Raw genomic sequence first — 26,565 nt, forward strand, 5'->3', positions numbered from 1 at the left:
ATTGCCTCCAGTTTCCAATCAAAATCTGGTAAATGCTGCAGTTCCCATACCACATACCATCTCTCCCAGTGTCACTGGAGCTACCAGGAGCACTGATAATAATGGCAGATCTGGGGGTTTCCACTGGGATGCAAAATCCTCCTACCTGCTTTTCTCTTCCCACTCTCTTGTTGCTGAGGACCATGGCTCTGTGCTTGATCTGCATTCAGCCAATTCATAGAAAACCTAAAGAGAAAGGCCTCGAGCTCAACTTGACGTTCAAGTTCAGTGTTTAAAGGCAACAAGACATCACCAGTCACAAGGTACTGTTGTTACTAGAAAGAAATGTGTAGGAAAACAATTCAGATCATTTAAATGACCGTAAATATGATCATAATGGGTTAGAATTTGCGACTACAGTTTTTAGCTTCTGGTTTCTCTCTAAGCTCCTGTTTTGCTAAAGAACATGAGGTGACATTTCTATTTCAAGGGTCTTTTTCTGATGAGTCTTAGTACTTTGTACATGAAACATTTTCAAAGAGGACAAAGAGGTATTCCAAGCAGATTTGTGCAAACTCATAAAGGCAAATGAAAGCTTCAGATCTAACCCTCCAGTCCAACTGTGCACCTGCCTGATTCCAGCAGCTTATTAAAGCCTGTGCTTACTTGGCCTTTATATTCTTTATGCGTGTATTTGACTCTGAAAAGAAGAAGTTTCATGCTAGATAGTATAGACTCAGTTGTGATGTAATACCATATTTTGCTGCTGTTAGCGTGCAGGCTCATGTGCATTTTCTTGTTATCCCAGGAAGGAGCCATTGAACATTGTGCACTATGAACTAAATCTAGAGTGATTCTGCCCAACCATGTTTCCACTCAAAATAGATACTCCGACTGCAGCAACCCCAGCTGGAAGTCAGAAGTGACCAGCTGCCCTACAACAAACTGATCTTAGGCTTTATGCCCATTAATAGTGTAAGGTCTTACATCTGAGTGCTTTGTTCTTAATATTTTATTCATATGCATGAATAAAATCATTACTAAAATTAACAACAATATGCTCATACAGAGATCCCAGCTCCATTTCCAAATCCAGTAAACTCAAAGAATAAGTCAAACTGAAACCTATCTGTGGGTGCACAGTGAGCACAACAGAATTAAGAACCATTACTGCTGATGTCTTCACATAACCAAGGTTGCTAAACTACAGGCAAATCATTCCTTAGACCTATCACTGGGGTGCATCTCTATGACTACCCTTCTCCATCACTGTGTTCTGGAAAGGACTGCACGGCTACAGCTTCACACAAGCTCCCCTCGACTCTTCACCTCCCAAACTTACGTTGCCCATTCTCCAGTGGCAAATTTCACTACAGCATCTCTGACCCCACGACAAAGTATAAGTGCCACAGTGAGGGGAGTTTGTAGTGACTGAGAGCAGCAATGTAAATATGCTTAATCTTCATCCAGCTAACTACAGCTTATCTGAAAGCTGCCCATGTCTGCCAGGTTCTGCCTTGGCACAATTTCATCCACTTTAATGATCAAGCTGTTTGCCCCAGCCAAGAGCATAGGCAAACATCCCTACAGCCCATATGGACTACTCTAATGCATAAACTGCTTTAATCTATCAACCAGAAAAACAAGTTTACTTATAAGTTTTAGAAGATCATTTCAAGGACCTGGAAATATAATGAAAGGCAAAAAGGTCCCTTAGGAGGACAACATAACAGAACTGCAGAAGGCATAATTCATCCTTCATTCCACTTAGCAATGCTGCTGGTTGCTGGTTAACACTGGGCAGTTTGATGAGCATATGCAGTACAGGCCTGGAAAGGACAGGCTGTAGAACACTCTTCTCCCAGCTGCAGACTTCTGTGGAGAAAATGCCTGGTAAAATCTTATTCACTCTGAAGAGAGATAAATCATAGTAATTGCACTTTAGAGTTTGAGAAAAATGCAGTCTCTGGCAAGGATAAAGGATCTAATGGTCCAAATGAGGGCTTGAACTGCACAGGGGATAAGAAAGCCTCTAACACCCTCTCCTTCAGTGTGAGGCTGAATACCGGCTATGGAAGAAAATAACCAATTGTAGCAGCAAACTTGTGATGAAAGTAAATAAACAATCCTGATGGAACCTAAACTACTTGTTTGTTTTCTGACACAGAAAGTCAGACACACCCCAAGGTCTAAGGCACTAGGGGTTGGCTTGGGGCAGAAAATTAGGAAAGTATCTTATTGAAATTCCCTAACACACAAAGAAATTAGAGGCCTCATATTGTGTCACATGAATAATTTGTTTATAAGTAAACATACATATTTAAAGAGAAGATCTTCCACATTAATTATAAATCTGCTAAATTAACTCACTGCTCAGTGCCATTCCATGTCCCACCTCCTGCCAGGGAAAGGTCTGGCAGCGTCCAGCTGCTCTGCTCTGCTGTGGGCTCAGAGATGCTCCCAGGAGCAGCAGTGCCAAGGGCAAGGCAGGGCCCATTAGGGCACTGTGCCTGCTCACAGCGGTGCTGGGAAGGGTGAAGGATTTGGTGCTCAAGGAACACAGCCCTGAGCTTCCAGCATCAGACATATCTTGGAAATAAAATCAGAGGCCTCCCTCTGCAAGTAAGGAGGCTGCTGGGCTCATTCCTGGGATAGGGGTGCTTCTGCCTCAGTTCACATGGGTGGAGGGAGGGCTGGGCTATACTGTTCACCTAAGTGGTTTGCAGTGCCCCCCATTTACTGAATCACCCCTTGGAGCTTGAACTAGAGCTCCTGATGCCAAGGTACATCAGGAGCACATAAAGGCAGCAGAGGAGGATGAAATGACCCTGCTCTTGTGGAGGATAACAAGCCAGGCTCACAAAGATGTTCAGGTAGCTGAAACTGCAGGCAGGTACCTGGGGCTACTCACAAAGAGCCTGAGCACATTTTTGTACATCTAGTCTTTGAGAACCTGCCAGTCTACCCCAAAAAGGACAATGGACTCAAATTTCCTGAGTTTGTTTTTTTCCTCAAAGCTTATTCCCTCTGACAGTGAATTTTCAGCAGTCCTGGTGTCTTTTGATACCTCCAAGTAACTGCTCAATTCACAGGAGTGTGAGGTGCCAGTGTTTTACTATGCAAATTTGATCTTGCAAAGAACAAAGCCAAAAGGCTTAGAAATCCCAAGGTGTCATTTTTTTATACTCTGACATGCTCAGAAATTCTGTTGCAATTTCCTTCTAAGTAGTCTAGGGATAAGGAGATTGAAGAAAATAATAGGAAGTAAATAAATAATTACAGATTTAATATTTTTTTTCTTTTTTTCTTTTTTATCAACATGTCCCAAATGTCAGTTTTGACCCGGCTTTCTATTTCTGGCATGGACTAAACTCCTTCTATTTACTTAGCAGCCTACACACCATTATAGTAACATAGCAACAGTAGTTTCAGTTGTGAATTTGAAAAAAAAAAAAAAAAGAAAGTAAAAAAAGAACATATGAACATATTAAAATTGTTGAAGCATTGCAGTCTAGTAACACTTCAATAAATGCTGGTTTTTTGGTTTTTTTTTCTTTAAATACCAGAATTATTAATCTTCCATTCTGCAAACCCAAAGGAGAGGGATGCACAGGGGAATCAGTGTCACCACCATGAAGTCTGTTCTTCCTATGCTGATTTGATTGTCCCCTAACCTTTATGATGTTTCAGCTTGACTATTTATCAGGCTCAGAGCAGATGAAAGCATGAGTTTGGGGAGTATTCTGAAATAATGATGGGGTTTATCTGGTGGTTTTGTATCACTTATCAAAATTAGTTCACCATTATTTTATAATCTATAGCTCAAGGCTGATGTGATAGTTATCTATCAAAAAGAAATATTTGAAAAAGTATGAAGTGAAACAGTAACAGGAGTAATGGGAGTAACAATCCTATTTTCAGTTGACAGTCCAAACCTCACTGTTTTACTGGGAAAGTTAACCAGTGAAAACCTGTAAAAGTAGCCCTGGAGTCAGGGCCCAGTGAAAATATGTTGCAAACCTTTTTTCAGTGGGAACAAAGCACTTGAAAATAATAAAGAACCTAATTCTCTGAGCTACTAGATTGCCTCTTATTTTTAAACCTAAGGCCTCAGTGAAAATGCAATTATTTTATTTGGATGGGTTCAAAATGTTGAACTTATTAAAAGCAAAACTTCTTAAGCTTGCAAAGCTTCCACTATAAATATTAGTAAACAATACAGATGATATAGCTGGAACAGCAGTGAACACTTTGTGAAGAAGTGTATCACTTCTGAAACTGTTTCTCCACTGCTACTGTAAACTCAGCTGGCATCTCTTCAGATGTTTCTTCTCCTCCCACAGTGATCTGATCAGCTCAATCACCTCTGAATGCCGGGGGCTTTTGTGTAGAACCGGCAACAGCCCCTGGAAGAGCAGCTTTACAGCAGGCACACAAAGCCGGCTTTCCCAGTGCTTAGAAACCCAGGACTCTGCAATCAAAGACAAAGTTCATGGATTTACTGCTCAGTTTGTAAAGTATGCGAGTAAAACATACTTCATGCTTGTTCTGAACTATTGGCTTCTCCTTGACATGACTAGTTTATCTCAGCTTGAAAAAATGACTCCACAACTGCAAAATCCTTGAACTTCTACAAACAGTTTGCAAGTCTGGTATGTAAAAACAGATTGTTCACAAACTACATGCTCTGCTGACATTACAACAGTTGCAAAGTTAGAAAGGGTCCCCTTATGGCCATTATTCTGTCCAACAGAAATATGAATACATAACCCATGGTCTCAAGACTTGAGAGTCAGGATGAATATTTATCACTAACAGGCCTCACATAAAATATTGTCTTTTAAAAAAAAATTGTCGAAAATGAGCCAAAAGCTTTCATATGACAATCTAAGTTGTTTAAATTAACACTTTCATTTAAGTAATTTCAAATTCATACTAATAACGACATTGTACTGCCTTTCTGTAAAATGCTCTATGAAAAGGGATCCTGGATAACTGAAATGTGAAACTGTTCATGGCTTTTGTGGAAAGCTACAATGCTGTTTTGACTGCAGGGGTCAGGTGGGGTTTTTGGCATCAGGAGGGAAGGGAATAACAAAATCTCTAAGAAATCTCTTTTCTCATTCTAACAATTACAAAGCTATGAATGAATTAGCCTCAGAAAGGGAGTATTTTTCTGGCACAAAGACTAGGCATCAGTTTTGGTTTATTTTGAATACTAAGCTGCAGCAGATTTTAAAACTGAGTTTTGCATGGCTATGTGTATGTTGGCTTGTTTGTTTGCTTATTTTCCTGATGCAACACAAACTGAAACAAGTCAAGGATATTATTGTAAACCAGAAAAAAATTTAGAAGTTAAAGTATTTCATTTTATTTAACAATTAAATGAGAGAGAAAAAAAATGTATTTTCTTTGAATGGATATAATGTTTTGACATGCAAATTTTATTTCAAAACCAGCATTTTTTCATTGTCTTATCACATTACTAATTAATTTCGAAATCAAATAAAAATCAATCAAACAAAAAAAAACAAATAAAATGACTGTTTTTCTAACAAGTAACATTTTAGGAATAAACTTGTTCCTTTCCCTAAAAACCTGTCAAATTTTTATAACAAATATTCATAGAATTTTAATGCATCATTGTTAGGAGTAATGTGTTTATCCATATTTCCATAGATTCCATGTTACAACAAAGACTTCACTGAAGTATGACTTGAAATGCATTTTCTTCTGAGCCATGTTTGACCACATCACTCATTTAATTACCGCTTGAGTTAACATTTCCTTCTCTTTTTCAAACTAGCATGTTTTTTAAGGATCTATTTTTGAGTTCAAAGACTTGATAACTTGTGTGTTTCAGTTTTGAACAGAAACCAATAGCTGGCCATTCCTGTGCACTGCAAATACACAGTCAAAGATTAACCTGGGGCTTCAGGACTATTACGACTCCACCCAAATAAATAGTTCAAGAGAAATTATTCTGATACACAGGTTGCCAAGAACAGCAGTATTTTTTAGAAATTATTTCTTTCTTAGAAGTCAACCTATCTCATTAAACATTGCAATTAAACTATTAAAACATTGTTAAAATGGATGAAAATAGTCTAGAATAAACAACATTTAACCTACCAAAATAAGGTCTGATTTGCACATAGTTAATTACAAATGTTTAATTCCAGTGATGAAAACTCCTCCCTAACATAGTCTGCTATTATTTTACTAGTGAGATCAATTTGTACAGGATTTCATAGAGAAGGGAACATGTACTGTCACACAGGAGCTTCTGTTTGAAACCCTTTATTTTCTCAAAATTCAGTCATTTTTTAATATACAAACCAGATCGATATAACATACACTGAATTTTAAAATGAAGAAACAACAGAAAAAAACAGGCACAAACCTTGCAATTGGAATGAGCTAAAAGGCTCTGACAACTTTCTCCACCCCATGTGACTCCTATTTCCAGCCAGCCTATGAACCACAGTTACAAAACCTGCACAAATTGGTTAAATAAACTCAGGGAGCTTGAGATATTTATTCTAGGAAAGTATGAAAGGTGGTCAGAATTCTCTGCTCAAAAGGGACAGGACTCAAAAGGTGAGGCTTTGTAAGAAGCATTTGGAAATAAAAGACTTAATGATAAAAATTAAATTTCGGTTTCTTCTTGATAGTATTTTTCAGAAACTTCCCCCAAACCCCAAACCAGCAGGAGTACTTAACCTTACAAAGCACTTGGGGGTTTCTTTCAGGGGAGGGTGGTGGTGTCCTCTGGTGAGAGCAGCCCAACGCTGGATCAGAGAGCAGATGCTCTCCATCCCACCTGCCCTTTGCAGTGCTCTGCAACTCCTGTTCCTATTACTTCAGCAAACTCTTCCATAATTCTACTTTACTTTTTCTTCTTAGTAACTTCCTGTTTGTTCTCCTGATGAATGCCAGAACTTCAGCTAAAAATGGAGAAGTAGCCTAGATTCTCTTATCTTCTAAACCCCCAGCCTTGGTGTGCTGCGGTTGGGTCCTGGCAGATCCCCTAACGGTCAGAGATGTTGGGCTGGGCTCTGCTGTGTCCTTCTGGCAGCACTTACTGCCCCACACACAGACACAGCAGCAACCAACACTGCTCCACCAGCTTTTGCCATAGGGTACATTAATTTATACCTCTCTCTGTCTTTTCAGACCAGACAGTCCAAGAAGTGGGATAGGAAGAACAAGGCTACATTTTCTAATATGGGGTCCATTTGGGACTCTAGTTCCAGAGATGCTGACAAGGAATTTTGATTTTTAACAATGTTTGAAGAAATGAGTCACTCAAGTAAAGTGGGAAACTTGCCCTTTTTTGAGCAAGTGGTCTTCCCTCATCAATTTTATAGTACTGAAGATTAAAAATAGCTCTTCAGCTGGGGTACAGCTGCACAGTGTTGACTTAAATGGAACTGCAGTGACTCACAACAGGCAAGTATCTGTATATGGCCCTTTACTACTGCAAACCACTTAACACTAACAGCCAGTAAACATTGGAGCTACCACTGCTGTTCCACACTGGTGTGACAAACAATGGGACAAACAATTAGCTGTGTGTTAAAAATCTCCTTCTTGTCAGCACATGAACAATGTGTCCTCTCAATAGTACTGGTCTCGTATTTCATTAGACTTTCTCTGGGCCTTCTTCTATGTTGTTTTTCCTTTCATCATGATTTTTTGCACTGGCTGTGTTAAGTCCTTTGTTTTCAAGGCCATGAAACCATTCCTTTCTTCCACCTCCTCCAATAAATAAATAGCAAATGATAACAGTCAGTGATCAGATATACTTCCACATGAAAAGTATCAAGGAGACAGCTACTCAATGCTGACATTACAGAATTGGGATGGATGTACTCAGCATCAATATAAGGAACTGTGAAACCCATCAGATTTGAAGCATATTCCCCCAATTCATCTGATTTCCTACAGAGGCTGGTATTCACTGATCTGCTAACATCACCAGCAAAAAATCTTCAGTGCATTTTCCTCCTGAGGGGCTGAATGTCAAGCTATGACTGATACTTAATATTTTTGTTCTAGAGCAGGATGGACTTTACCTCCATCACCACCACTATTTAGTTTTTGTTAGCAGCTTCTTCCTCTCTGTCTCCTGCCCCATACCTAGCTTCTCCCCAGCTTTGGCTGTTCCCTGGCACCCCTCAGGCCCATGCAGACCTGGCTGATGAGAAAAGCTGAAGCCAAGTGGGGAAATGAAAGCAGCACAGCTTTTGGGTCACACTTAGAGGACAAAGAACTGCAACACACACCAGATACTCTCCTGGGAGACTCCTTGCACAACTGCCTCTATAGATAGGCTGACATGGTGGTTTCATGGTTCAAGTATCAGATAGAGAGAAAAGCATTGTCGATGCTGTTAAATCACTATTAGAGTATTTGCCTGCTGTAGCAAAGCTCCTGTGCTTTCTAATGAATTCTTTGTGTTTAGCACTAAATTCTCTGTTTTTTCAGAAAGTTAACAGATGGGTAATTAATCTCATGTTCGTTTCCTGCACATGCAAGATAGCAGCCTTTGTTAGGGAATGATAAGACACTTCTAAGAATAGTGCTACTAAGAGCATTGGCTTTGTAAGACATTACAGGAAAAATATCGACTCTTTACACTTGCTTTTCACTTTTAAAGTTTTGAAAATAATGTTCTGCTTACCTAGAGGCAAATTCTGACTTGCTTATGCATAGAAAACCTAATAGCTTACATCAGAGAACAAATATTAATGAAGGTATACTTTGGTCTTCAGGCTCTAGTCTTGGAAAGATTAATTTTTTAAATTTTATAAACACTGCAAATATTCCCAGTGGCTTCATCAGGACTACTGCAGTTCCCAGTCTCACAACCTGAATTCACTGCTTTGTCTGATCTTTTAACCACATATTCCACTGAAATTTAATGGATTTTCTTAGTGACATATGTAATAGATGAAGGATTAAGAATTTATCTGTGTGTAAAACACGGGACCCTCAGGTCAGACCTTACAAAGGCCGGATGCTAAACTCAGGAAAATGTAAACTGGAAGACAACCCCATGAGAGCAAATGGGGCTGGGCAGTGCACAAGAGGTCCAATGAGCAGCAGGCCAAGCTGGCACTTGAAGCTCCTTGGAAGCATCGGCTTAGACCATAGCTTTTCCAGTTGAAAACAAAGGGTGGTGTTGAACTCGGGGATTTATGTATGTTGTCAGTTCAGAATCAGAGCCAACACTATTCTCCTGTAAGCGGTTGACACTTGACACCTACTGAAGTCAGTTAAACACTCATTGTTTTAAAGCTCTGTTGTTTTTAAGCATCACTGTGGTTCAGCCTGAGCTATCTGCTACCCCAGTGCAAGATGCACGAGCTGCCATGCTGGTGAAACTCTACGAAAAATAGGGGAAAATTAGTTTACAGCAGGTGAGAGACAATTTCCATTTGGTTTGTAGCAACCACTGTGTAACCAGTCATATGAGAAAAGACATTAAGCATTGCTGTACTTGCAGCAGATTTCTTTCTGCTTTATTAAGGACAAAGGACTACCTTATCCTCCTAACCAGAAAACAAAACTTAATCTGGAGAGATCTGGCTAATCTAGTGGTTGATATTTGGAGAATAACATAGACCAAATTTCCCCTGCTTTTGTAGCGCAAAATCTGAGCCGAGCAGTCTGCAAGCAGCCTTGTGAGCTGATCAGAGCCCCTGTTGTGACTATTATCTTGACTGTATAATGGGGGCTTTCAGATCCCAGCTTTATCACATTCTGTTTTCTCTACTTTGCCCTTTTATGAATATTGAGTCATCAAAAGTAGCTTCACTGACAGAGTTACTAATGATACCAGCTGGGTGAATCAGAGGCTCTTACACTGTGCCTGCCATACAGTGCCTATTAGTACACTCGTTACAAAATATAGCAAAAATGAGATGCCCGTAATTTATTTGCAGCTCCCGTGAGACACATCATAGTGGTTATTTTAGAACTGGAAAATGCTAACTGAATAAACCAAATATTCAGCCACTTCACTGCAATACTGTGGTCTACAGGAAGAAACTCTAGATTAGAATAAATTAAAAATAATTCCATCATCAGTAAATTATTTCTTCTGCTAGTTTTTAGCCAAAGAAAAAGTACACTACCAAATTATATCCACCATATTCTTCCACAAGACAGTTATGCCTCATATTATGAGGAAAAGCTAACATCAGCACTCCAGAGAAAATGCTGATAAACAGAAGTGAATATGACAAATGATGTAAGCTGTGTATATGGCTTGGAGCGCTAGAAACACGGCCAGTGGCAACCTTCGAGTATGGTGCAGAGCTCTAGGGGAAGTCAGGTTAGAAGGCCATGACTCAAACGGCCAATACCAATTCCAAAAGTGTCACAGCAGAACACAACAACATGCCTGATGAGCCATCACAAATGAGTATGCAAAATGGCCCACGAGGAGCTTACGTTTTTAATGCTGTCCCAAGCAAATGCTTACGGGTTATTTATTCCTGCACGGAGTGCTTTCCTTGCACCCCTGCAATGATACAGTTTCCTATGTTTGCAACACACATCCTTTTTTTTTTTTTTTCCCGCTTAATTCAGACAAACAGGCAAGCCGATAGAGAGTGAAACAAGGGGCCCACAGTGCAGTTGCAGATCTCCATGCAGGGCTCACTTCTTCTCCCCAGCCCCCTTCACCTTTCAGCTATCAGGAACTTTACAGCATAGCATCTTCTACCACCTCTTTATCACAGACCAAAAAGCTTTCTGAAGCTTTCTGCTAACAACTGCATCTGGCATTGGTAAATAAAACTATTTTATATGTTGCCTGTAGCAATTGTCATAGAAATTACAGAGCATCTTAACAAAGCCAAGCCTCAGAATTTAAATTTTTAGAATTTTGTCTATTTGGGTTCCCCGCCCCCCCCCTTTCTTTTTAGGATGGTCTTGTCCGTCCCTGGAAAAGTGACATCTGCAATTCTATTACAACAATTCTGTTAGCTACGGCAACGTTAACCGAAACCGAAATGTGGTTTTTAACCTAAAATGTGTTGCATAACAGCTGAAGTACTATAATCTTACAAGCCGAGAAAGGTTAATTCCAGAGGACACAAGAATGTCGTTGGAAACTAAAATACTCCATAAGCGCATGGACTTGGAAGTCTTTTTGTTTTGGTCCAAGGCGAAGCCGAAGCGGGCGAGAGATCTCAAAGGAAGAGTAAGACAGCGAGCGCACGCCAAAATACCTTTACCGAGAAAAAGATACCAGCAAAGCGTCTGCACTTACGTATCTCTTGAGTTTCTTCTCGGGGGGTGATTTGATAAGCCATCCGGTGCAAACCACGTCCCCCGAGCTCATCTTCCCCCCGGGCGCGGGGTGGCGGAGCGGGAGCCAGGGTGCGGGCTGCCTGTGCGTGTGTGCTTGTTACGTGCGGGTGTGTGCGGCTGTGTGTCCGTCCGTGCGGCTGTGTGTCCGTCCGTGCGGGTGTGTGTCCGTCCGTGCGGCTGTGTGTCCGTCCGTGCGGGTGTGTGCGGGTGTGTGTCCGTCCGTGCGGGTGTGTGCGGGTGTGTGTCCGTCCGTGCGGGTGTGTGTCCGTCCGCGCGGGTGTGTGTCCGTCCGTGCGGGTGTGTGCGCTGCTGTGTGCTGGGACGCGTGTGCGTGTGCCTGGCTGTGCGTGTGTGCGTGTGCTGGGACGCGTGTGCCTGGCTGTGCGTGTTGCGGGCCGTGTCCGCCCGTGTGTACGCCGGTGTGTGCGAGGCTGGTGTTTTGTTCCCAGCCAGTTGGCACCCGCAGCAATCGGCTTCCTTCAGCTGCGCTCTGCTGCGGCTCCAGCCCGCGGAAGAAGTCATGACATTGATCACTGACACGGCCAGCCCTCCCTCCGCCGCCAGCACAATGCAACACCCCGAGCACGTGATGGGCTGCCGGGGCTCGCCGCCGCCGGCAGCGACACCCCCGGCAGCGACACCCCCGGCAGCGACACCCCCGGCAATGACACCCCCGGCAGCGACACCCCCGGCAGCGACACCCCCGGCAGCGACACCCCCGGCAATGACACCCCCGGCAGCGACACCCCCGGCAGCGACACCCCCGGCAGTGACACCCCCGGCAGCGACACCCCCGGCAGCGACACCCCCGGCAGCGACACCCCCGGCAATGACACCCCCGGCAGCGACACCCCCGGCAGCGACACCCCTGGCAGCGACACCCCCGGCAGCGACACCCCCGGCAATGACACCCCCGGCAGTGACACCCCCGGCAGCGACACCCCCGGCAGCGACACCCCTGGCAGCGACACCCCCGGCAATGACACCCCCGGCAATGACACCCCCGGCAATGACACCCCCGGCAGCGACACCCCCGGCAATGACACCCCCGGCAATGACACCCCCGGCAGCGACACCCCCGGCAGCGACACCCCCGGCAATGACACCCCCGGCAATGACACCCCCGGCAATGACACCCCCGGCAATGACACCCCCGGCAGAGACACCCCCGGCAATGACAGCCCTGGCAATGACAGCCCCGGCAATGACACCCCCGGCAGTGACACCCCCGGCAATGACACCCCCGGCAATGACAGCCCCGGCAGTGACACCCCCGGCAATGACACCCCCGGCAGTGACACCCCCGGCAATGACACCCCCGGCAGCGGGCGGCTCCCGCGCACGGCCGCACATCGCTCCGCAGAGCCCGGCCCTGCACCCCGGGGGTGCCGCTGTCCCTGCCCGGCGGAGGCGGCGGGCGAGCCCCGGGTGAGCCGTGTGAGCGCCGGAGGCAGCGCTGACCGCGGAGGTCCCCGTGAAGCGCTTGGCACGAGAAGGGCTCTGGCCGGAGCGGGAGGCAAAACCAGCGCCGGTGGGGTCAGTCCCCACTGAAACCTCCACTACAGTTTCTAACATCTAACAAAATGGATTAGTCAGTGGATTTTGCAATTTTTTCAGTAGCATTTAGCCTCCTGTATGAATTTAATAGGAATAAATTTGATTTTTCTGCTTACATCATCACAGATATTTTAGAAACATACTTTTTCAGAAAGTGACAACAAGGGGGCTGCCACTCCACTGTCACAACTAAAAAATACACCCACAGAGTGCCTAATATTGCTGATATACTTGTAGTTTGTGCCTCTTGCCAGAGTGGGAAACTCTTGCCTTTTCAAGGACAGGGCAGTCTGTGTTCATTTTTCAGAAGACTTTTAAACTCTGACTTACTTAAATTGGACACAGTGGTTCTTCACTGATTTCACAAGTCTGTTATTTCAGAGGAATCTCACGTGCCCCTGGCCAGGCACGGCACTTGCTGTGCAGTCTGGCTCTGCAAGGTGTGATCAGCACTAGCAGACCCATGAGAGAGTTCAATGTATTCACAGAATTTTTCAGGTCTCTGCAGGGGCTCTTTGGCAGGGCGGGCAGTGTCATTTCTGGATTCTCACAAACTAGAAATGTGATAGTGTTTTTCAAGTTTTTAAGCAAAAATGTAATTGAAACATGTATTTATTATAACTAATATAGCATGTACTGTAAATGGCATAACTGTATAAATGTAGGCCCTATGTAAATTCATATAAAAATATAAATAAATCTGTACAAACTCATAGATTCCTGTTGCTAGTGCTTCACACTATCACTGGTCTCAAAAGAATTGTACAATAAATGAAAACCATCATGAATAAACTATGAACATATTTCAAATGTGCTCTGACGTTTTTAGATATGTTTTTATTTGAAAGTGGGTCTCATACAGTCTTGCAGTATTATTTAATTCCCAACGTTCTATTCTACTACCACCTTCACTCAGCTCCATTTATCCATTATCCACAGTGATGTTTTAAGAACTTCACGTGTTTAATAGCAGGTTTGTGAACAAGGCTTTGTAACACTTCTTCTTGGAGAGATATATGCCCAGCCATGGAATGTATTAAGGGAAGGAACTTACTTTTCTTCCCTATGTGACTTGCCTGTGTCACCCTGACAGATACAGTTGCCTTAAACAAAAAGCCTTAAAATGTCCAAATGTCAAAATAAAATGTGTTGGGATACACTTCATTTGTTATCCCTGCACTGTCCTAACAATATCCATTTTTTACTGGATCATCCTTCAGACAGATGGCTTCCCTTGTGCAGTTGCATAACCACTTGTAGAAAGACAGCAGAGGGAATGGGGAGGGGGAAAGGACAGGGGAAAAAGGAGCCTGGGCTACTGTAAAATGTTTTGAGGGTTTTTTTTTTTAAGGTTGGGATTAATGAGCATGAGAGAGACAGTTTTTGTGTTTGGACTTAGTTGATTATTTTTTTATTTATATTACATTCTTACAGACAGTTCATTTACACACTAAGCTAAGAGTCTAGAAAATAAAGCCTTAAGTATTTTTCTTTAAAGCCTTTTAAGTGTTAACTACCAAATTATAAAATGCCAACTAACTTATTTTTAAGTATAACGTAATAACTAAACACTCATGTTCCCACACTGTGGATTTTTCTATCTAATCACACAATATTACTAAAATACATGAAGAAGAAAGTAAAAGAACACGGCAAGTTAATGCTTTAAAACTTACATTTTGTTGCATATATGTGACTATATTCTCAAAACCTTAAAGTTTAAATTTTCCAGTAAGTGTTAAAACTTCTATTTAAACTACACACTTACAGTTTTAGTTCTGTTTATCAATTTTAGAAGCTTTTTCTATAACCTCAGGTCAAACACAGTGTTCTCTTGTAGGTCTGTGCCTGTCAGCAAAGAAAACATAAAATTCATTGTATCTAAGGTTCTAACAGGTTACCCAATGAATTTAAACATTGTATAGCAGACCACAGCCTAAAGGAGAGCTCTGGCTCTGTCTTTCCTGTGGCCAGTGATAATGCTGCTTAAATCACCAGCTGTCCCCATTCTTGTCCTTGCACTTCTTCCATCTCCTTCGCCATGCAGACATGATGTGTGTCTACATGAGGAACTGAATCACAAACCTGACTGTCTGGAAAAGAATGAGTCAAAAAAATAGAGAGATTATTTTCCTGTTGTATCAGGACTAGTTTCCTGATCTGATAAATGCTGTGGCCTGCAATAGTATGTACCTTATCAAGGGAGGGGGTGATGCAGGGGCAATAAGAAGAAATCAGCAGTTTCTTAAATTGGCACTTCTGCCCAAAATCCGCCTGCTGAGTGGTAGTCATGGTGACAGGGAGGGGTGCAGTGATTCTGTTCCCTGCTCGATGTGCCACTCCTCTGTCAGACAGACCCCGTCCTCTGAAACTGCTCAAAAGGCTCAGCTGCCTGCAAAGCACCTGCCCAGACATTTGCACTCAGCACATTCAGAATAAATAAAATCTGCTCCAGCTTACTTACGGTGCCAGTAGCCTGAGGAGAAATACAGGAAGCCATAACTAAGCAGAGCATGTGGGGGTTAACATGTTTGTTATGAAAGCTGCTGTGCCTTCTTGATATTTGTGCTCCAAACATTAAAAGAGCAAATAGTTATTTTCTCACACTGACAAATTTCATTGTGCCGATAATATATCACTCATGCATGTGTTTGACAATAACAGGTTCAAAAATGAATGGTATCTCATCCTGATGGGAGAAGTGGGATTTCACTTTTGTTCTGATCCATGCACAAATTATTCAGCCACATTTAAATCATAAAACGATTTTCTTAAATCTATCATCATGATGGTGAATGACATGGTCTTTGTTTTAAAAATTAAACTCTACACAGTTGAAGACATATGTAGAGGGTGAACTGATGCTGGAAACAGAATGGAAAGTTCTCAATCCTTTCTTCTACTGCTGAATAGGTTTTTGTCTCCCTTCCCAAGTACATTATCCTAGAGGCACTACCACTGTCATGGATTAGCTCGGCCTTGGCCAGTGGCATGTCTGTCTTGGAGCCAGCTGGTCTTGGCTCTGTTGGAGGAAGCATCTGACAGCTTCTCACAGATGCCACCCCTGCAGCCCCTCTGTCAAAATTTTGCCACAGAAACCAACACTGCCCTCACCAGACTAACCTCCAACGCGCCACTAGCAAAAATCAGAGCTACCATGATCAATTTGACCCTGGATGTGTGTGCAGTTCACATCAGCCAGATCCCTAAGAGAATTCTCTGCTTGTCATGGAAATACTGCTATACTCCTTTCATTTTTCAACTTAAGCTATAGATTTTTCAGAGCAAAACAACAGTTGGCTACTAATAAAGCAGAAGAGAACAAAATGGCTACTTGCATTGATGGGACTTGACAGACCCCTGATAGAAATGAAGTCTTCTATTTAAGCTTATCAATTTCCATGTTGCACAGAAACTGGTGGTGGTATTAAGAATATTGAGAGTAGTGAAAGTTCTTATTTCCTTGTGCACAAATGGATAATCAGGATGGGAAAAAAACAGAAGGATTTATTTCATTCACAAATTTATAGGTATAAAAGTAGAAAGAGGTGCCAAAGTTATCTCAACTGATATAGCAACTGATCCCTGTCTACATATGGAACTTGCACCACACTTACTCAGCAGAATGCTAACATGCCTCTGCAGCATCCTCTCAGCAAGCAGAAAAGCCCAGTGCCACAGAAAGACATGACACAGTATATATATTCCAGCTGTTCCTGACAGTTACCACTCTGCTCCCCCCTGCAGACAAGTATTTCATTCTCTCTCTCTCCATTCACAAGGACAAATTTAGCAAAGTCATAGGATAATTCAGCCCCTGCTCTTCCTTTCAACAGCCTGTCCTCACCATACAAATCAGGTCTAATGGAGGAATGCACACAGATCCTCAGAGAGACATGATTTGTTGCTGTTGTTTAAACAATTATCTATCAAAATTTGAACTTGACCACAGGCCCAGGGTGATGCTGACCTGTCTGCAATGTGCTGTTTGATTGATGAATATATTCTGCCTGGTTTATGCTCTGTCACCCTGGGCCCTTGGTGGCAGTGACAACACATGAGCAGACACCTGATTTTGGAGCCATTGTGAAAACAAAAAAACCTCCAGACAAACGTTGGTGCGGTTTTGCTCCAGGAAGTGTATGAACTATGTAAGCTGCATGTGGGTACGGCCTTTATTGTTGTGGACAGGGCAGAATCTAATTTTACCAAAAGCTTTCATGACACATAGGGAAAGCTCTGTCAATCTGTTTCAGAAAACAGACCAACGCCCTCTGGCACTAACCTTCTCTGCCAAAAAGAGCAGACATCCAGCATCTCATAGGAAAGTCTCCTGTTTAGGAAAGTAACTGGTGGAAGACTAGTGTTCTGCTGAACAGTGCATTTATTTGCAAATGTAAAACTGTCTTTTTCTGAAGTGGGAGTTGCAAAAAACAGGCTCCCTTTGGTTTAAACCTCTACCCTGACTCTTTTGCCAGATGGAAAGGTTTCTCTCTTTTCTGTCATCCACAAAAGCATGCAGTAAAAATTGTGGATTTTCTAATTTTCAACTTCTGTTTGCAGACTGATTAACAATTTTATGATGTCCACACAGGTGATTAAGCAAGTCATGGCTGTTCCTTTCTACATGTGAATCAGCAGCAAACATTTTGTGAGGATTTCCTCATGGGGTAACAATATTACTGGCCCCTCAAGGTCAGCAAATAATCCTTGCAGTTGAGTGAGCAGATACAAAGGCTTTTTTAAAGATCCAAAATTTCTGTTTTGATTGTCCTAGTTACTTTTATGAGTTAAGAAAAATCTACTACATTTTTCATACACATCACTACTCAGCTGACATGTGAGCTTTATACTATATATGTACATATATACTTTATATGGCGATTAGAAGGCGTTTACCTTCTTTTCTTTATTAAAGGAATCCAAATTAATCTATTTGACATCAAGATTATGATATGCCTCTTCCAGATCAGAAATAACAAATCATTATTTGAATTTCAATATCTTGAAAGTGAGGATTTGCTGAAACCAGTTTACTCCAGACTATCTGGAGCAGCCTGAAGTTTAGATGTGAAGCTTAAAGAAGGGTCTCAGGTAGGTCTGAAGAAAGAGATGGAAAAAGAAGTCTTTAGTTTTATGTTTAGATGAAAAAATATCTATCTAGCTATTTTCAGACTCATAAATGTGGCAGACTCACCATGAAGTGCAGGATGGATCTCAGCTTCCCCAAATAGTCCTGCTGAGACCAGAGAACACTCTGGAGTGATGAGAAAATGAACCTAGGAAAATTAACAGAGGATACTCCCTGCCTCTGTTCTCTAGATTGCCCAAAAATGCCTGAGAATAAATAGGAACCCTGCCTGTTACACTTGGGACAAATTTTCCTGCTGATGGCAGAACTGTGAGTGAGAGACCTTCCCACTCTAAGCAATTAACTATGTTTAATTATGATGGAATAGAGCAAAATATAGCAAATAGAGCATAAAGCAATACACAAAAATACAGCAAACAGACCAGATTTCTGAACTGTGTAAAAGGTTGCTCTGTGTGAAGAATGTTAATGCAGGAAAGGAGGCATTGTTTTGATGACAGCTGTATGTTTGACACTTACAAAAAAGGAAGAATCAGTACGGGATGAGGAAGAAAGAAGGCCCAGGCATTCAGAGAAGCAAAATAGCAAAAAAAAAAAAAGAACAGCAAGGGGAAAAGTAGACACATATCCTATGTGGACTAGGATAAACTACTTTTGTCTAACAGATCCCTCAGCAGAAATGGATAGTACTCTGGAAAACATTATAGCTTCAGTCTAGTAGTTTTTCACAGTGTGTAGATGTTTACAAGTAAAAACAGATATAAAGGACAAGATTAAAAGTATTTTCACAGCAGAGTAAAGCCTGTGGTAACTGAAGTGATGGCTTTTGGCATACAGAATGCATCTGCCATGTTTGCAAGGCTAAGTCAGGAAGTACTTTGCATTCTTTTGTGCATTTCCTGAATTTAAAGGAAATCCTGTGCATGCTAAAACCTTTAAACAAGAACTGTTATGTTTACAAATAATCTGTGATCAGTGTGAAATCAAACCCACACGCTTTTGGTTAAGAGAGAGAAAATTTGTTTTGGGCAAAGAAGTAAGAGAATTCTTTGTGAAGAAAGAATTTCAACCATCCTTTAAGAGAATTAAAGGCTGTACTGCACCAGCCTGCTTACTGGATTCTCACAGATATTCCAAAATTTATGATACTCTGTTAAGAACAGTTTGTTTATATGTTTTCAATATTGTAAAATGACTGCATAGGTTAGGGGAGAAAAAGATGCCACTGCAGGGAGTAGCAAAATATGTTTCAGCTTTGTTTCAGTTGGAGGAAACTTTTGACAGCTTGTGCTTTGATCTAAAATCTCTTTTAAAGTGCTTTTCAGGTTGGGAACTGTCTTCTTGATACAATGCTCATATTTTGGCAAAGTAGTAGCTTATTACAGCAGGAAATATTTTATGACCTCCAAAGGAATCACCAATCATTGTTAGATTGCTAGATGACATCATTGTTTGTAGGTGGGCAAAATCTGACATTCCGGACAGAATACACAGTTGTAAAACTATTTATTAAAGCCTGGTTATGGTAACTTAAACTGAAACAAATTAGTGTGGCTGCAACCCCACTCTGCGTCTTGCTGTTGATCTGTTTTGCTTCTGTATTGGTACTGGCCCCTGTGTGTGTAGGAGTTTGAGTTGTTTTGTTGCACTGTTCTTAGGAAAAAAAGTAATTCTCTTCATTATGATCAATTTTCTTTTTTAGAATCTTGAACTAACCCATTGCTCACCTGCAGAAACACTAGTAACAGTGCAAGGGGTAAGGAACACAAACTGTGAGAATTCCTGGCTCTCCCAGTGTGAAAATAAACACACAGTAAAAAAAACAACAACAACAACAAAAAAAACCCAGCAAAAAACCTGCATGGTTTGGAAATACAGGGATATTAGAAGACTTGAGAAGACTTTCCAGTACCACAACCATAATAAAGCCCTGGCTACTAAAGCTGGATTAAAAATGCAATATTTGGATAAAGTTGTAAAAACAAAGAGTATTTGTACAGCTATCAACTCTTTGAACCAGATACAAAGGACACATTAGCTATTTTGTTACAGTTCCCAATGCTGAATGTGGTCTTGCATTTGCAAACCCTATTGGCAACACCAGAGACTCTTTGTCGGGTGAAATGAAAACTTGATACAGAAAACTGATGAGTTGATATGAAGCCTGCATAACAAAAAATACCCAACCAACAAACAATAAAAAAACCCCAACAAAACAAGCAAAGAAAAAACCCTCACAAAACACCCAAGCCACAACAACAAAAAAATCGTCTTTTCTATAAGAATATTCAAGTCTATTAGGGCATGTTGTTGCCAGTTACTGATGCAGAATCAGGAAGCATTTGTTTATAGCCATGAACTGAAGTGCTGTCATCTGGTTGGCCTCTGCAAAGCCCTGCAGCCATGGACATCCTCAGAAAAGTCACCTTCAGCAAAACCTGGCTTACAAATGAGTGGCACATAAACCAAAACCATATTTGAGCAGTATCTTCTTTATTGTAAGGTCTAGAGGGGGAGTCCTAGGCTTGTTTTGAATCCTGTGAAAAAGAAAATAATCTGGAACCCTGAAGTCGGTAAGCTTGGAGGGGAATCTGTTAATTAAGAAGCTGAACGGAACAGGGCTGCACAGGTAAGTGCAAGAATGGATAGAACTGTGCTACTGGACATATCCAAGGTTACTGGTAAAGAAATAACCTGTTACTAACAGCAATATTAAAATAGAAGGACTTAATATAAACATTTTAATCAAGATGGTAACACTGCTGCAGTCAGGGTAACGTGTGGTTACTGTGGTTGATCACATTGAGATGCTGATGCAGGCATGGAGATAAAGGTGGCAACTATTCAAGTCATCTTGCAAATACCTCAGAGATGGTTGTGTTAATTCCAGGTCCTGCTGCTTTCTGAATTATAAAGCTGTTTATTGCCCACAGTTAACATGTATTGCACAGTTGTGGTTTAAGTTCATTGGTGGTATGATTAAGCTAGAAATGACTATTGTCCTAGAAGTGGATTTTGGACTGTGGCATTCAGTGGAGAGCCTCCTGAATGTGCATGCAGGAGTGAACAGATCCCAGAGAAACAGGATACAACCTTCCCAAAGCCCTTCTTTAACAAAACCCTTTTGCCATTCTAAGGGAAGGTGCTATATGTAAGTGATACAGTTATAGGGGTAATTAAAGAACAACACGTAAAAGATAGTTTACAAAATATTTTTTAATTTTTTTTTCCTATTCTTGATCAAATTAGTTTCAAGACTGAGCAGCATTCAAATCAAATAGTTCTCAAGCTGCCGGAATAGTTATCAGGACTCCCGTGGCGAAGTACAGGTCGCTGTTGCCACCTGGTGGCACGCGACAACAGCACTGCCACTTGGAATTCGGATTTTCAAACCAGCAAAGATACACATCACAACCGATATCTAAGACACATTATATTATTTAAGCTGTTGTTTTCTACAGAATCAAGGTTTTAGTGCTAACGGGAGATCACCATCCCCACGGTGCCTTCACACGGTTCCATTTCACCGACACTGAGGTACTTGGATGGTGTGACTGTTAGGAGGCCAACCCCACCTGCTTTCTAAGGGGCTCAGAAGGTCTTTGAAGGCTCCTCTTTTTTCAGCAGGTGCCTACATAATCCTCTCACTTCATTTCTAGTTAGCAGCAATGGCCACTGCTCTTCAGCTGTGGTCTGAGTTACAAACCTCTTGCTACCAGTGGCCTTGCAGGGATATGGCAGATTCTTGGTGTATTGAGTTTATTTGTTCTTGTGAACTCAGCAGCCTTACAGGTCCAGCACATATCAACTCACACAAAGGGGCCTGTATAGCAACTTGGCCTGGAAAGTAATTCTGCAGAATACTAAGATTTATTTAAGAAGATACCCAAACCCAAACTGTGCTAGAGAAATGAAAACTGCTACAATTAGTCTCCTGTTTGGAAAAAGGTTGAGTAATCACTGTCCAAAATTTTAAAATCTTACAGAATTACATGGATAATATATAAAAATGTCACTGGATCTGTATCTTATCAGCTTTTTACATATTCCAGCAATGTTTAAAGGTGGGTAACAGTGAGCCTGCATTTTATCTTTTTAAATCTGACAAGAAAACATAATTCTCATCATACAGTATGTTAAGTGGCATCTTCCTTAGTTGGGCAGAGAAGGCCTGCTAAACTGTTGCGAAGGACACCACATATTCAACCCTGCTGATTGTATCTGGCAGACTCTAAAATATGGAGTAATGAGCCTGGGAAAACAAGGAGCTAATAGCTAAATCTACAACATGAACAGGACAACTAGACCCCTGCCTCCCAACACATGAAAAAAAACAACCCAGTTGGATATATTCAGCAGAATTTCTCAAATATGACTACAAAATCTAGTATACAAAGTACAAAAAAGCACTTCCTACTTTTTAAAAATACTTGGATTATCACATGATAGTACTGTTGTGTGACTGTTTTTTTCAGCCACTGCAAACAAGGAGTACACATCATAGCCTAACAGAAGCAGCTAAGAACACCTCTGTAAAGCAAATGAGAAGCACACAAGCAAAAAATAGCCAAAGGAGATCTTTTATGAAAGCATCAGCTTGATTGTTTTGTACAGCATGCAACGTTTCTGTGAATTTCAAGGAAAAAACAAACTGTGACAAACGCTTGAGAGTGTTTTGAATAAACAGAAGCTTCAAGCATTTGGAAGCGGAGAAGGAAAGTCAGATATTAAAAGTGATTAGTGCATTATTTTCTCCAAAGGTTAAGAACCACATCTTAACTGGAATTTTTCCACCTTAGAGACTTTCTCGTAGCTAACGGTAAGCTTTGTTTTCTACAGAGCACTGCTATGAAAAGCTATTTAGAGTACTCTTTCAAAACCAGTCACATCACTCTTCTTGATTGCTCTATGAAAAAAGTACTTCCCAAAGCTTTTAAAAATAAGCCATGTGGAAGGGCTACTGCAGACGCTGTGGGCCTTGCTTTTTTGCAGATTATGTAGCATACACAGAAGATGCTAAATAATTTGGAACAGCACTGTTACTGCTTTGCAGCTGTTTCAAAAAATGAAAAAGGGGAGTATGGGGCTTAAATCTGCTATGATAGGCCATAATCTAGATACTGAATTTCAGAGTAATCAGGCAGTCATGGAAACAGTTCAGACATATGTTACTGGCACTTCACTGGAACCAATGTATAGATGGAAAAGAAGTCTCAGAAATTTTTCTATATGCAGCATATGAGATCTGCAATAACCCACTTGCTCAGCTTAGTTGTTGAGCTATGCAAAAAGATTTTGATAATAGCTACTGAGCTTTTTACTGGAGTGAAGTAGTGTTTTTTGCTCATTCTCCCCACTGGGCTAAGGTTTCATTGCTGCCAGTGGACAAAATGCTCACGATACTGCCTTTGTAAGTAACCCCCAGGTAAAACGGCTGATTTGGAGCTATATTTTTCAAGTCTACCAGCTCAAGGACTGTTTTGTGATTCTTTAGCAATATGAACAATGTTACAGTTCAGCAGCTGAAAATCTGAATGTCTTGCATGGACTTACGTGGACTTGCATGGAAATATGTATATTGCCAGGAACTAAACTGAGTGGCTTCATTATTGCCAATTGCAATTTTCAAAAGAAATGTCCAAACACTGCTGAATTTAAAATTGCTCAGGAAAAAAAGAAGAATCCTGTAAGCTATTTTTGCTTTGTGAACTCCACTAGTACCTCTTAACCCTGCAGATGCTTACAGATGATTTTCTCTCTGGTACCACCTGAGGCAGTTTAGGAAAACACACTTGCCCTTTGGAACAGGGTTTGGAACTGCTGGGCTGAATCCAAAGCACTGAGGGCAGCATATTGAGGGATGGGATCCTGCCCCTCTGCCCTGCTCTTTTGAGACTCTCACCCAGCCCTGTGGTCCCCAGCATGACATGGACACGTTGGAGTGATTCCAGAGGAGGCCATGGAGGTCGTTTGGAGGCTGGAGCACCTCTGCTGTGGGGAAAGGCTGAGATGGGGCTGCTCAGCCTGAAAAGGAGGCTCTAGGGAGATATAGCCTTTCAGTTCTTAAAGGGGGCTCATGAAGGAGGGAGAGAAACATTTTACATGGGCAGACAGAACAAGGGGGAACGGTTTTAAACTGAGATTTGGATTAATTATTTGTAAGAAATTCTTTAATGTGAGGGTGGTGAGGCACGGGCAGAGGTTTCCCAGAGAAGTTGTGGCTGCCCTTGGATCCCGGTAAGTGTTAAAGGCTAAGCTGGATGGAGCTTGGAGCAACTCGGGACAGTGTTAAGTGTCAAAGCCCATGGCAGGAGGGCGGACCCCAAACCAGTCTGTGGTATTATGCAGCGGCCTTGGCCGCGCTCTCTCTTGAGAACTGCGGTGTCGCTCGGGAAGAGGGGAGCAGCAGAGCCGCCGATCCCCGCGTCGGGCCCGGACCGAGCGGGACGCGCTACCCGGGCCGGCACCATCCCCCTCGGGCGGCGCGGGAAGCGCGAGCGCGACCAGGCCCGCGGAGGTATCGCGAGAGTCGCGCGGCGAGGACCGGGAGGAGGGGCGGGACCGCGCGGCGCGAGGGGGCCGCCCCGCTCCCCCGTGCCTCCGGCACCCACCGAGCTCAACATGGACCCGGGCTCCGGCCCTGGCGAGGAGCCCCGAGCCTCCACATCCTCCGCCACGGCCGCCGCGCAGGATCCCGGTGCTGAGGAGGTACCGCTCCGCTCCGGGGGGCCCCTGCGGGTGGTGGAGCCTGGCCTGGTCGCCCCCTTCTGCAGCCGCTGCTCGGCCTGCGTCGCCCGGCCCTGAGGCCTCCCAGGTTCCTCCGCCGCGGCCCGCGAGGGCCCTGCGGGCCAGCCCCACCCGAACACACCCCTGTCCCCGTGCCTGCCCTTCGGCATCGCCCTGGCAGTGGCTATCGTCCGCGCGGCCCTGCGATGTCCCCGGCTCGGCCGCGGGCACGGGGCTGGGACTGTTGAGCCCGTGCAGACCTCGCGGCCTGGGTGCTCTTGCAGGGCCCGTCTTCCTTAGCCCCCCGCCCTGTTGTTTGTTTTTCCGTGCCCTGGCCAAAGCTGTCCCGGACCCGGGAGCTCCGAGGGCTTGGGGTGGGAGTGTCGCGGGGACGGCCCGGAGAGTTCGCGGCTGACTGAGGTCAGGGCCTCCCTCTGCCGCCTGCCCAGCTCGAATTGTACCCTGATGCAGAATATACCCCTCAAGAGAACACGTATGGCTGCCAGCCGCCTCTCTTTAGTTTTTTGGAAGAAAGACACAAGATATGTAGAAAGTGACGTATTTAGGTATCCTTGGAAACAGAACAAGATTTAACCCGAAGAATGAATCTTAGAAAAAAACTTAGCAGGAATGAGGACCGTCGTTTAATATGTGATACTGGAGAAAATTGTGCAACTACTGATAACAATACATTACGATTTTTTATCTCAGTTACTGATAGTCCATTTTGCCTGTAAGGAATGTTTGAAGCTTTATTTTATTCTGTATGCAAACAGTTATGGGACACAGTTCTGTGTAATCCTGAACTTTACTTGGTTGCTTAAGGGAAAATGTTTAAGGGCCATTTCTCTATTATATATAAATATATATATATATACTTGTTCTGCAAAATTTTATGCAAGTCAGCTGTACAGTACAGCGTCTGCATAACGTGGCTGTCATGCAACCTGTTGTGCTCTGCTCCCTTCTCAACGTTTTACTTTAGAAATAGTCTTTGTTGTATTACCAAAACTGTATTGCTGGCTATTTGGAAATGTATTTCCACCTTGTATATGTGAGTTAAAAATGGAAGGAATTCTAATTATTCTTAGTGCATCTGTTCAGAGTTTTCAGTAGCACAAATTGTAAGAGTAAAGTCAACTAAAGCAGCAGTAGTTCTTGTTCCCAGTTGTTTATTTAGGTGTTCATGGGGCCTCCTCACTTTGAGTCTGTTAAACTTTCTGGATAGAAATCTCTCAGCCTGAATTTAAGAACTCTGTTTAGGGTAGTTATTAGAGATTTTAAGGGGAGTATTTTGTATTCTTGGAATACTCAGGGTCTTTTGAAAGTGCTGCATGGATGTTGTAAGGTGTTTAAATGACAGCAGTTTTCAGGGGACTGTCTAATCTATAATGGAAGTAGTTTCTAGAGTAGAGACAAATTTATAGAGTTTCCTGAGTTAAAAATGAAAGTAGTTTTGTGGTGCTGAATTGCACTGAGACTTCTGCTGTCCTGGTTCCTGACAAGTCAGCCCTCTAAGTGATGAAGATATGTTGTGTAAAGTTTCTAGGGAAAAACTCTCAGACTTCATTAAATATTTTAAGTTTCTGTATTGTATAAAGGCACATGGTCCAGTTGTAAGGGGAAATATTCTTATTCATATCAAAATCTAGTAATTGTCAAGGCATAGATTTTTGTAATTCAGAGCATTATGCAGAAGCAAGTTTGGATATGATGCCTGTCCCCTGCCTGTCTGGCACCACCAGCACAGTGCTGTATTATAGTGAACCTGCAGCATATTCTCCCCATTTTGAGTTGTGAGGAAGAGAAGGGGCACAGGGATGCATGTATCTTGTCTCTTTCACTGGCTTTTGATAATCTCCTGCTTATTATTTCCGATACTTTGA

The 26,565-nt window shown here is 42.5% G+C and overlaps 2 protein-coding genes across 28 annotated transcripts in view; one reads left to right on the forward strand and one right to left on the reverse strand.

Annotated features, from left to right (window-relative positions):
• GAB3 (GRB2 associated binding protein 3) overlaps positions 1–26,565 on the reverse strand; it is a 774,285-nt gene that overhangs the window by 53,790 nt on the left and 693,930 nt on the right. Inside the window, exons 1-2 of one of the 6 annotated variants that reach the window (XM_086850701.1) lie at positions 14,630–14,709; positions 146–225 (exon numbers count right to left, since the gene is read on the reverse strand). The exons of 2 other annotated variants lie outside the window; for them this stretch is intronic. In XM_086850701.1, coding sequence (XP_086706827.1) covers positions 146–205 — 60 coding nt within the window. In that variant the 5' untranslated portion in view covers positions 206–225; positions 14,630–14,709. Of the gene's footprint in view, positions 1–145; positions 226–11,263; positions 11,901–14,629; positions 14,710–26,565 lie in introns of those variants that run through there. 3 more of the 6 variants (XM_086850700.1, XM_086850707.1, XM_086850699.1) reach the window with 3 other exon arrangements.
• Positions 21,172–26,565, forward strand: part of SMARCA1 (SNF2 related chromatin remodeling ATPase 1) — a 38,740-nt gene continuing 33,346 nt past the window's right edge. For 2 of the 22 annotated variants that reach the window (XR_015276467.1, XM_086850676.1), the window contains exon 1: positions 21,172–24,661. Coding sequence is in view for 1 of the 22 variants with exons in the window: in XM_086850676.1 (XP_086706802.1) it covers positions 24,296–24,661 (366 nt within the window). In the remaining 21 variants the exon portion in view is untranslated. Of the gene's footprint in view, positions 25,413–26,565 lie in introns of all 22 variants that reach the window. The other 20 variants (XM_086850678.1, XM_086850679.1, XM_086850691.1 and 17 more) reach the window with 20 other exon arrangements.

Source organism: Cyanistes caeruleus, chromosome 14 (genome assembly GCF_971803275.1).
Source record: "Cyanistes caeruleus chromosome 14, bCyaCae1.hap1.1, whole genome shotgun sequence".
NCBI classification, from domain to species: Eukaryota; Metazoa; Chordata; class Aves; order Passeriformes; family Paridae; genus Cyanistes; species Cyanistes caeruleus.